Source organism: Carassius gibelio, chromosome A17 (genome assembly GCF_023724105.1).
Source record: "Carassius gibelio isolate Cgi1373 ecotype wild population from Czech Republic chromosome A17, carGib1.2-hapl.c, whole genome shotgun sequence".
In the NCBI taxonomy this organism is placed as follows: domain Eukaryota; kingdom Metazoa; phylum Chordata; class Actinopteri; order Cypriniformes; family Cyprinidae; genus Carassius; species Carassius gibelio.
The window spans coordinates 21,640,563-21,652,578 of NC_068387.1; the positions used below are offsets into that span (position 1 = coordinate 21,640,563).

At 36.1% G+C, this 12,016-nt stretch overlaps 2 protein-coding genes across 6 annotated transcripts; one reads left to right on the forward strand and one right to left on the reverse strand.

The window, feature by feature from the left end:
- Positions 1–3,701: 3,701 nt before the first annotated feature.
- On the reverse strand, positions 3,702–6,883 carry LOC127933314 (gap junction beta-4 protein-like). 2 transcript variants are annotated; one of them, XM_052530208.1, is made up of 2 exons: positions 6,756–6,883; positions 3,702–5,295 (listed from the first exon to the last, which is right to left on the reverse strand). In XM_052530208.1, exon 2 carries the CDS (start codon positions 5,273–5,275, stop codon positions 4,514–4,516), a length of 762 nt encoding a protein of 253 aa, XP_052386168.1. In that variant the 5' UTR covers positions 5,276–5,295; positions 6,756–6,883; the 3' UTR covers positions 3,702–4,513. The 2 variants fall into 2 exon arrangements, with proteins under 2 accessions (XP_052386168.1, XP_052386167.1); XM_052530207.1 differs by lacking the exon at positions 6,756–6,883 and adding an exon at positions 6,582–6,747.
- Positions 6,884–7,518: 635 nt separating this feature from the next.
- On the forward strand, positions 7,519–10,775 carry LOC127933582 (protein tyrosine phosphatase type IVA 2). Of its 4 annotated transcripts, XM_052530650.1 has the most exons (9): positions 7,519–7,685; positions 8,399–8,435; positions 8,797–8,873; positions 9,153–9,416; positions 9,591–9,751; positions 9,858–9,950; positions 10,079–10,209; positions 10,468–10,542; positions 10,644–10,775. In XM_052530650.1, exons 5-9 carry the CDS (start codon positions 9,656–9,658, stop codon positions 10,753–10,755), a joined length of 507 nt encoding a protein of 168 aa, XP_052386610.1. In that variant the 5' UTR covers positions 7,519–7,685; positions 8,399–8,435; positions 8,797–8,873; positions 9,153–9,416; positions 9,591–9,655; the 3' UTR covers positions 10,756–10,775. The 4 variants fall into 4 exon arrangements, with proteins under 4 accessions (XP_052386610.1, XP_052386609.1, XP_052386611.1 ...); XM_052530649.1 differs by having other exon boundaries at positions 7,520–7,685; positions 9,153–9,751; XM_052530651.1 differs by having other exon boundaries at positions 7,520–7,685; positions 8,402–8,435; positions 9,153–9,751.
- Positions 10,776–12,016: the final 1,241 nt, after the last annotated feature.

Here is a 12,016-nt window from a genome sequence, read left to right on the forward strand (position 1 = left end):
TTGTTGCCACTGACAGTTTTGTCTACCTGGCAGTGTCAGTGCTGCCCCCAACCACACAGGAAAACGTGACAAAACCTGCACTGGAAGAGCCATTGCTTCCAACTTCTTTTGCTAAACCTTGCCGTTACCCTGATGAATGTGATTTCCTCTCTACAGATAGTTTTGTCTACCTGGCTGCTCCTGACTGCCACCTGCTTGTGACAGAGGGACATTCGGTATATGACTCAAAAGATTCTGAATCAGAGGACAGCGGTTCTAAGGCTGACTTTGTTATGGCCTCGGCTGTAGGAGGAGATAGCGACTGGGACTCAGACCTGACTGATTCTGAACCTGAGCCAAACACTTCCAAGCCTGTGTGGGACTATTGGGAGGAGCTAGAGCAGGGGGTGCTGCAGGAGCTATTCGGTGAGGACCAATCGGATGCAGACAAACTCCTCCATGGCAACCAAGCTCGGCAGATTTCCTGCCAGCCTGGGGAGTTGGCTGCTATTGTTGTACAGGAGAGAGCTGAGCTGGAAGAGTTGTCCTCACAGTACATACAGGGGGCAGAGACACACACTGAGGTGAAGTCTGTATCCTAACTCTTATTACTGCACTGGCAAACCTATTGTATTAGAGCCCATTTAATAATTCTAAACATCATAAACCGGTATTTTAGTTTTTGTTTTCCTTTCTTTCTCATGGTTTAATAATGTACATATTATTTCCATGTCATGACTCCAGCATCTACCAGTATTCACAATACAGTTTGGATGTGTTCTTGATAGCAGTTTTGTTGAAGCACAGTTTAAGTCTCTCTTTAAAGCTACATTTGTTTTAAAGTTTATGTCATGGTATACAGCTTTATGGATTTATTGAGTTGTTATTGATTTCAATGTTATGTTGACCAGTACGTATTTAGGTTAACTGATAAATCTGACTATTAGTAGGTGATGCAATATTACTATCAGAGATCAAATATAAAAGCTTAAAATCTATTGCACACTAACGTTATGTCAATAATAGATACTCTATATGCTATATGCTGTGTGCTCTGTATAACAATAATTAATGTTATATGTTACTGGGGTAATTTTTAAAGAACTGAGTGTGACAATGTGCCGAATGATAAGCAAAATAGGCTGTTGTAGAAAATTTGACCTGATCAATAAAGGAGCACAGTTTATAGCACAAATAATGCTTAATATGCAGTAAAATATGTGTGCTTAGCTCAGTTTATAAAGTTTAAATTAAGCAGGGAGAGTTGTTTCACCTGTTAACACATTGCAAAGGAAATGTGTTCTGCCTGAGTTGTCAATAAATGAGATGTGGGGGATCAAAGTCTTCATTTTGTCACTTAATTTATTTTTATTCTTAGCTGTTTACTTAGCATGCTTTTGGATAGCCTTCTCAGGCTCCACCCACCTTCAGCCTCCTTTCCATTGCTCCATCTGTCTCCTGGCCTATATGTATATATATATTCTCATGTGAATTATTTGAGATCAGAGTGAAGGGTCCTGAAATTCTGGTGGTGTTGTAAGGGCCAAATGGGCTATTTTTAGTTAAATTAATTAGTTCAGTGTAAATGAGGCCAAACCAAATGCATTGTGTGCCAAGATAAAGCATAAGTGGGTCGAGTGCCAGCAACACACTATATGTCTATGGTGCTGGGGTGCATGGGATTTTGCTGCCACCCACCGTTGTTCCTCAGTAACCTACATTTTGCTTGTTTTGTTCCATTTGTAATGCATAATATGCATCAACTATGTCATTGTTGTTCCTGGGTCCAACCTGAATCTTTTGGCCTCGATTGAATATTCTGCAGCAACACATAACATGAATTCCCAGCACTATGATGTCTCTATGTGTTTCAAAACAGTTTCAAAATAAATTTGAGAAGTCTTAACAAGGTTGGGCAAAATCATTATTTAAGAACTCTCCCTTTCAATACATGAGTATGGATGTTGTGTGTGTGTGTGTGTGTGTGTGTGTGTGTGTGTGTGTGTGTGTGGCAGAAAAAGCATGCTAACAGTATGCTAAAGTTCTGTAAAGCCAAATTATTTGAAATAAATTGGTCTCACTCCTCAGTATATTGAATTGGAAAAGATGGTAAGAGAAAATCAACATGTTGCAGTTACACAACAACAAAATGGGCAAGAACTGAAAGATGGTCAAAGCTGCTTGAAACCTTTAAGCTGCTTCATGTTTTTTGGTTCCATTTTGAAGATTTGGGGGTCAATTTAAGCATTCTTGGAAATGACATGTTCCTTCACCATGGTTAAAGGACCAAATTATATATTGTTTATGTAATGTATGTTGTATAATTTTAGTTTTTGGAAACTACCATTCAAATGTTTGGGGTTGGTAAGATTTTTTTATATTTTAGAAAAATGCTCTCCAAATCAGCACATATTTGATCAATATTACAGTAAAATAAATACAAAATAATAAGTAAAATTGCAATTTAAAATAACTATTTACTATTTACAGCAGCCATTATTCCAGTCTTCAGTGTCACATGATCCTTCAGAATTATTTGTATATGCTGATCTGGTAGCTAAGCAGAATTTCTTATTACTATTAATGTTGAAAAAAATTGTGCTGCTTAATATTTCTTTTAAGCATGATATATATTTTCAGAATAATTTGGATGAATATAAATAATATCAAAATAATGCATTGTTTATTTTTAGCAATAACATAAAAGTCATCAATTTAATGTATGGCATCTTTGTTGTAAAAAATAAATAAATAATAATTTATTTTCCTAAAAAATAGATAAAAAGTGATCTGAGAAATATTGGATAAATTATGACATATATTAATAATTATTAATATCTAATGTTTCTGGAATTATCCCATATTTACTGTTAAAAAATCCAACGTGATGCTATTTCTTTAAACTTAAATTACACTTACAGTTCTGTTTCTGTTTGTTACTTTAATCCAAATTCAGTTCAAATTTGAGAAGTAAATATGAAATGTTCTCAATAGAATTCTGAATGGCGCACAACTCTAAAACATAATTTAGCAGTAGAGAAGCAATACTGAGTGTGTGTGGTGGTATTTCTAAGTGTGTGTGAGCTGGTTTGTGTTCGTGAGTGGGATTGATTGTTTGCTGTGTGCATTCGAGCCGAAGCCAGGGCACATGTGTAGGAGGAGCAGCACCGAGTCAGTGAATCATACATTAGGACATGTGCTGTATTATTTCTGGACAGTGTGCTGAAGACTGAAAGATTATCTGCAGGTTAGAGATCAGTGCTTGGAAATTGTTCAGGTCAGATAAAATGCTTACGATGAAAGAATCACGTTTTGTTTTCACATTATCATTGAAATGCATTCAAAGAAATACACACTAAATCATTTATTTTTTGCTGCCCTCGGTGTGTAGTGTGATAAATTTGTGTGTGGTGTGTGAGTGAAATAGAAAAGGTGGGAGGGATGTAATCACTGGATGCTGAAGGCAATAGATCAAGAGGTGCTCCTTATGTAACATGTAAATGAATGTGCACTGGTACAGTGTGCTAAACCATTTTATTTTTAAATGCATTCTAGGTAAAAGCAGAGTAGGCTGACACAAATGAGGACTGAAAAGATCCAGAAATGTCCGATGAATTATGCTGAGAGTTTGAAATGCTGTTAAGGGATTTGATTTGGCAGATTTTACCTTAATGTAAGTAATTTTAAAGGAATAGTTACCCAGAAATTAAATTCAGCCGGCATTTACTCAAAGACATTCTTTATTCATCAGAGCTGCATTTTCCACATAAATTAACAAAAAGCATCATAAAAGTGGTCAAGTCTTCTGAAGCCATATGATAGAGTTCTGTGATCAAAAGAAAGGCACCATTTAAATTCTGACAAAGACAAAGAGCAGCTTGTACATTATTGATATCTCCTTGAAAGACATTAGGATAAGTAAATAATGATAGATTTCTTATTTTTAGGTGACTTATGCTTTTATCAAAATCATATCCTTTCACATCCTCTGTCGATTTCATAAAACCAATAAAGCTAAGGCCTCGTTTACACCTAGATTAATTTGTAATTGTTGTTCTATGTATACTGAATACAAACACAAAAAGACATCCTAAAAAATCAAAACTTTAAAATGCATGGCCCTGTTGGAGACATGTAAATTTTGAGGTCGATACCATATTTGCATGAAAGCTAGTTGACACTGATTGCAAAGCATTCACAGTCAACCTTTCCTTTTAAAGCTCATTCTAAAGTGCATTTCAATTCTAAAAAACATATAACATACCTGGCTACCATCCCTTAGACATGATAATAAAAACAAATATATTTTATAAAAAAATATATATATATATATTTATTACTGTTTAAAGTAACACGAAGTCTGTAGTAAATGCATAGTTATTATAGTAAAAAAAAAACTCATTTATTTTTATTTATTTATTTGCATTTGTTTCCATTATTTGTATTTGCTATTTTGGATGAAGCAGAAAGAGCTTTTTATCCCGTATCCCGAACTCACTGAGGTTGTTAAAGGTCTGGTGACACACTGCTGTCCCTAAAGAGCAGTTTTGTCCATCGAGGGGTCTTTTAATTTGTGTAAACTCAAGTTTTGGCTGCTGGTAAGAGTCGGGTCTGGTCTTTTAGATCGTCGCGGTGGTGCTTCCTGCATCATGAAGTATTTTATTAGACGCTTTCCGATGAGATAAACCATTTCGCAGATACACATGAAGATGCAGAGCGCAGAGGAGGTCACCATGAAGAGTGTGAAGATTTTCTTCTCCGTGGGACGGGCGATGAAACAATCCACTGTATTCGGACAAGGCTCCAGCGAACACTTGGTAAGGCGAGGGAGGTCATATCCTTTATACATGTGATGAAGAATATAGAGAAAGGCAGCATCAGCTGTGGCTTTAAAGATCAAGCTTAACAGGTAGGTCCACCAGAGACCCCCACGCTTTTTCCCAGGGTTAGCGTATAAATGGGTGCCCTCGTGGACGGCTGTGTACTTCTTGTCTTTTTCCTCTCTGTATTTGACGTGGGCTACGACCAAGAGGGACGGACATGTGACAAAGATGAGCTGTAAGGCCCACAGACGGATGTGTGAGATGGGGAACGTGCTGTCGTAGCAGACGTTGGTGCAGCCGGGCTGCCTGGTGTTGCACACAAAGTCTTTGCTCTCGTCGCCCCAAACGCGTTGAGCTGCCACCACAAACACCAGAACACGAAACACAAACACCACGGACAGCCAGACTCGACCAAACACTGTCGAATATTTATTGACCCCGCTAAGAAGGGCCTCCAGTCCTGACCAGTTCATCCCTGCTCACAAACGAAGTCCTGAAATGAACACAATAACATGAAACTCCAAACTTTTGCACAATGACAAGGAGAAAATAACAGAAACAGGCCATTCTGGTTTGGATCAGTGAAACTCTTGAGAAACTGGTGTCATGAAAGTATGCTCTAAATTTAACCAAAAACCTAATGGGTTTTCATCATGTCATTTTTTTTGTGTTGCTGATTATCTTTTTAATTAGCCAGTGGAGGTTTTGTCTTTGATTAATGTTTAAACTCCGGCGGCGTTCTGCCATGCATCACAGGTACTCCAGATTGTTTCTAAAACTCTAATCCAAAAAGTTAGCAAAATCTGATACTGTTCTACGTGCTTTAAATGGACGTTATGACAGGTGACCTTATAATAAGGGTTTTTGCAAACACAATGGTGACACATTTAAATATAACAAACAGGTGTTCCCAAACAGGTTTTCACCTGCTCATTTTGCAGGCAAAAATGTGGATTTTTCATACTGGATCACACCAGGGTTTGTCACAGCTAAGATGTCTCATAGTTGCTCCTACATGTTTTTGACATTTTTGTAATAATATGTAGTAACATAAATAGTGTGTATATGTACTATTAAAATAAGTCTAATATGCTCACTAAGGCTTTACTTAGATTACTAAAAAATATATAATACACACACACACACACACACACATATATATATATATATATATATATATATATATATATATATATATATATACATACATACATACATACATATATACATATGTATGTATGTATGTTTGTATATATATATATATATATATATATATATATATATATATATATATATATACACACACACATATACATATATACTTATATATATATACATACATACATATATATATATATACATATACATACATATATATATATATATATATATATATATATATATATATATATATATATATATATATATATATATATTAAAGTTAAAATTATTTCTGTGATGCAAAGCAGCCATTACTCCAGTCTTCAGTGTCACATGATTCTTCAGAAATCATTATGCAGTGGCATTGCTTAATATTTTTATGGATAATACATTGTTGTCAGGATTCTTTGAAGAAAATAAAAATAGTATACTGATATAAATAAAATGATACAACAAAATACTCTAATTTTTTATGAGTCCTCAACGCGTACTAACTAAAATGTAGTATTTTCATGTAGTTTCCTTGCAATTCCAACGATGATAAGACCTATCTTTGTTTGGTAGCTACTCGGTAGTAACTAATAAGTATTTAGTTATGCATGAAGATAAATGTCTTACCGTGTTTTGCCGCAAGACTGATCGACATTTAAACAGGAAGCACAAAAATAGAACAAAAAAAAGCACAAAGAGAGAGAAAGATTGAAACTATAGTAAAAGCCCTTAAGAAATCCTGTCCAACCTGATCTATGGCCTAGCCACCATCATACCTGAGTGTGTGTGTGGTTTACTCACATGAGATACCTGTGATGAGGGAGCTGCATTGGGAGGGTGTGGTGCTGGAGTGTGGGTGGTGCGTGGTATTCATTAGATATTATCTTACAGACAGGGACTGTAACGTGAGTTGGCCTGCGTGAGTTGGATACATTTTGAAGCCTTGCAGCCTTGTCATGTGTCATCACCACACCCAGCAATCTGCAAATATTGTAGAGTACATAAAAACACACAACATTTTTAATTAAGATAATTTTCGAAGCAGATTGCAGGCATAGAATGTTGTCGGTTTAGGCTATTAATGGTGGGGTGGGGGGGGGGGGGGGTACATGCTATAACTCTTTCTTACCAGGAGATGGCGACAACTTAATTTTTGAAATCTATGCTGTGAGATATTTAAATGTTTTAATAAATATTTTAATGATATGTGTGGCCATTTGATAGGTTATATGGTTAATTCCTACGTTATAAAGACATTTGCACTACCTAATTTAATTAATATACACATAATTTTATATGAATTCATGCTTATGTAATTTAAAGAAAATGTATCATTATACACACACACACGCACACACACACACACACACACACACACACACACACACACACACACACACACACACACACACACACACACACACACACACAGAGTAATAAGCACAAACAACTATTAAAATGTAAAGATGTTAGAGGGATCAACGCGATTGGTCCAGACCGATTAGCGGATAAAAAGTGGAACGTATCCCCTGTGTTCGTTCGAACGTGAATGGAGCTGTTTTATTGGCCAGGTGACTTCGGCCAGCCAATCAGCAATCAGCGGTCATCTGCGCGGACCGGAATTGTCGCCTGGTTACGGGAGCTCTATGGTCGGGGAGAGCTAGCCGGCTAGCAGCTACTCTCAACCCTTTCTCTCTTTGTCACGGTATTCATATCTACCGTCAGCTCTTTGTAAGTATCTATATTATATTATATCTAATTTTATTCTGTCGTTAATTAACATCTTGGTGATCGATGGATTGTGAATTTGTGCGTGTCTTTAAATATATACGCATTTAGCAGCTCTAATCTACGCTAGTCGGACAATAGCGAACTAATCGGGTACAAACATGGGGCTTTTTACCAATGCTTTACTATTGTAGCGTAATTATACTACATTATATATACTGTAAATGTGTATTAATGACTTGAACTGTCAGATAACAACGATAATCTTTGTAAATAACATCTATTTTTATAAACCGCCTTAACATTCACAGAATAAGGCAGTGGGTCCTGTGGGCATGATGATTTGCACGCGTATAGTAACAAAGTTAGTATTGTTTTTTAATTTGTTGTTTAATCCGTCCTTCACAAATATAGATTAATGCGTGGTCAGCAAATGTTCCCCATTGTTTTCCATGCAGTTTTTTTCTGATTTAAAAGAATAGTTGCAAAACCTTTTTTTTTCTTTCTTTTTTGTTTCTGCCGTTTACTCTCTCTCATGTCGTTCCAATCCAAAAATATGATTTTCTGTCTTCTGTGGAGCACAATACAAAGAGACGTGGTAGACAGAATGACATTCACAGTCACCATTCACTTTAATTGTTTGGGGAAATATGTATTAAAAGTGAATGATGACAGATGCCGTCATTCTGCTTAACATCTCTCTTTGTTTCCCACAGCAGAAGTACATTTACCTGGATTTGGAGGAACATGAAGGTGAGTAAATGACAGATTATTCATTTTTGTGAACTGTCCCTTTAATGAATGAGATTATGGTCGAAAATAGACAATATGGGCAGTGGTGACTGATATATGTGTCATACAGACATAAGAACATGTGTATGGGCTTTAGAATTCATCTGATGGTGTATAAGTCTAATATTTGAATGCAGTTTCAAATGTTTAAATATAATTTAAGATGAGCTTTTATAACATAAGTCTGTACTAACACAAACAGACATACATAAGCTCTTTTTATTTTCCATTCTTGACTGGTTTCTTTAAAAATAAATATTAACAGTTTGGAATGAAGAAAAGCCTTGTTTATGTCTTGTTTTATGTCGATTATCTTCTCTAGGTGCAAAGAAGAGACAGTCACGAATGGTGAAGATAGAATGCAGAGTTCTCAACTTGTTTTCTGTTCACTTATTGAAAGTAAGTGTGTGGACCGACTGGTAAATATTTTCCATGTATACCATCGTGTTATAATGTTGTGCAAGACCTGTATGCTTTTATGATGAGAGTTCATAATCCATCCAACGGCCGAAGTCAATATCTGCGGTGGAATGAGGTCCCTCTTCAGCCGTAGGTTATATCCAGTAATCATTTGCTGTTAATGGTGACATGTTTGGTTCACTGCACTTGCTGGTTGTGATGTGCCTGAGGATCCACTGCCCTGGTTATTGATTTCGTCACTGTCCTTTTCTATTCCAGGCTGCACATTTATGGCGTTTGTCAGTGTGAGTGGAGACTTCTGCCAGGCACAGCACCTGGTCATTGTAGACAAGTGAACAGAGGGCCTGCCATATGAAGATTACACTACCTGACTGCCCGTCTTAAATTCTGCACTATCGGGGAGCATCTTTTTTTTCTTGTCCAGAGTTAAAGTTTATGAATCGGTTTGAGCCAATCCAGGTACTAGAGCGAAGCGTTTTTTCTCTTTAGTGCCAACTGATCATCTCTCCTCTCCTGAATGGGGTAATTATAAATTGCGAATCAGAAGGATAGTCCCCTTCTTTTAGTTTTTTTTTTAAAGCTGTTGGAGCGTGAAAGTGGTCTCCTTCTCCTGTATCCCCCTTTTTTTTTTTAGAACAATTAGAGATTTGCCTCAAAGTTAAATTGCTTTGATATTTTAAATTATTATTTCTATAGCCCTGTAGACCATTCAGAAGTTTTCTTATCATCAAGTCCAATTAAAACTTCATTTGAGTGTCAAAATGAATCGCCCAGCCCCTGTTGAGATCACCTACGAATGCATGAGGTTTCTCATCACCCACAATCCCACCAATTCACAGCTGGCCAAGTTTACAGAGGTAAGGCTCAAGATGGGAGCAGTTGATATGGATAGTAATATTAACATGAGGGTCAGAGCTGATTTTTTTTTTCTGTCCTTTACATTTTTTTATCAATGTATTTTAGGAACTGAAGAGTTTTGGAGTGCAGACGCTTGTCCGGGTTTGTGATGCAACTTATGAAAAAACACCAGTGGAAAAAGAAGGCATTGAAGTTTTGGTGAGATTTGAAATGAACCTCTTTAAATATCCCAAAGATTCAGACAGAATTTGTTGTCGTTTTTCTAATATTATTGCGGAGGATTGTTTTTTATGTTTTATTGAATGCAAAAATTTGTTTTCTTTTAGGATTGGCCTTTTGATGATGGTTGTTCGCCCCCTGATCAAATTGTTGATGACTGGTTGAACCTTCTCAAATGTAAATTTAAAGATGAACCAGGCTGTTGCATTGCAGTACATTGCGTTGCTGGATTAGGACGGTAAGTATCATCAGGACAAATCTGATTCAGTAAGGTTCACAAAAAGATATGAAATCTTGGTTTGTGGTTGTCTGTCTGTAGCTCACTGAGATATTACGCGGTGTCATTTTTGAGTTTCCTTGGACCTGATCTGCAGAACATTTTGTGCTGTAATGGTTTGAACCTCGGCATTTGTCAGGCCGTGTAATTCCTGGTCAATAACCAAGTGTTATCAATCATAACTTGTTTTAAATGAGAATTGTGTGTGTGTGTGTTCAGAGCTCCTGTCTTGGTGGCCATAGCCTTAATTGAATGCGGGATGATGTACGAAGATGCTGTCGAGTATATTCGTGAGTGAGTGACACAGATTTATATGGAATATGATTCTTATTTTTGTATTCTTTGTCATTTTGTGATGTGATCGTGTGATGTGATCCGATCATTTTTCTTTTTAGGAAAAGGCGTGGGGCATTTAACGCCAAACAGCTTATGTACCTTGAAAAATACAAACCCAAGATGCGCCTGCGCTTCAAGGATGCCAACGGTCAAAACTGCTGCATTCAGTAAATAAACATTCATCCAAAGGATCTTTAGAAACGATTGACATTAATTATTATTGTTAGTGTTATGATCCATTTTTGTTTGATTACTATATTGGACCAGGATTTTGCTGTACTACGGTGCCAAGCACACAAACAGGTTACGCAGTAGTGTTTTTTTTGACCAAACAGTCTAGCCAATCTTGTAAACTCACAAGCAGGTCTCGCTAGCGATGTTTTTCATTGTGAAAAACACACTGATATAATGATTGACAGCAGTTGTTAGTGTTTTATGCCCTATCTAAAACTTGGTGTCCCCAGTTTTCTGGATTGTGTAACAACCTGTGATCATCTGCATCCTGCAGGAAGTGAACTCATTTTGTTGGTGCTTCTCTTGAAGTCTGTCAGCTTCTCCAAAGTTACATGGGCACCACTCCAGTATCTAATGTTATAGATATCAAACATTCCAAGAGATTCATAGCACTGATGGATACTAGATTATTGTTGTCAGTAAAATGGACAGATGAATGAAATCCTAGATAATTCAATCAACAAAACTTCCTCTCCAAACTGATTGTGAAATGAGTCAAATTCAAAGAATAATAATAAAAAAGAAGAAAAAAAAACAATATTTTGGTTGTAATGTTCTTTTCTCTTCACTTAATGTTGGTGGAAAACAGAAATTTTGGCAGAAACCGACATCTGATACACTGTAGTATGTGCAAGAAACATTGTATTAGATGTCTGATTGTAATACAATAGAAACGTAATGTATTTTATGTTAGTGAATATTTTTCCAATACTCATGTATGGTGTAAAGTAACAAAAATTTCATTAATCCGATTCCTGAAACCAAATTCCTAAAATCAGATATAAGATTCTTAATTATTTATATTATTAAACATGAATGAGTAAAGCAGTACATTCAATTATGAGTAATAATACAACATGCATCACATATTTACAAATCAGAAACGTACCATGGATGGTATTGCAATTTCAATCTAATACAAAAACAAATTTATTCATTTATTTATTTTACTTATTATTTAATTTTTTTCATTTATTGTATTTTTTTTAGCCAAACGAAGAGAATGTTCGTGCATTTTCGGTGGTTTTCTTTTCTTGACCACTACTCGGTGCAATGCAGATTGACTGGACAGTCAAATGGTTGTTGCCTGAACGCGAATGCTACTATGATAAAGGTTAGGCTCATGATTATTAATCACGTTGCGTGAGTGGATACTTTTAAAATTTTGCGTCACTATGATCTATTTAATATTCATGGA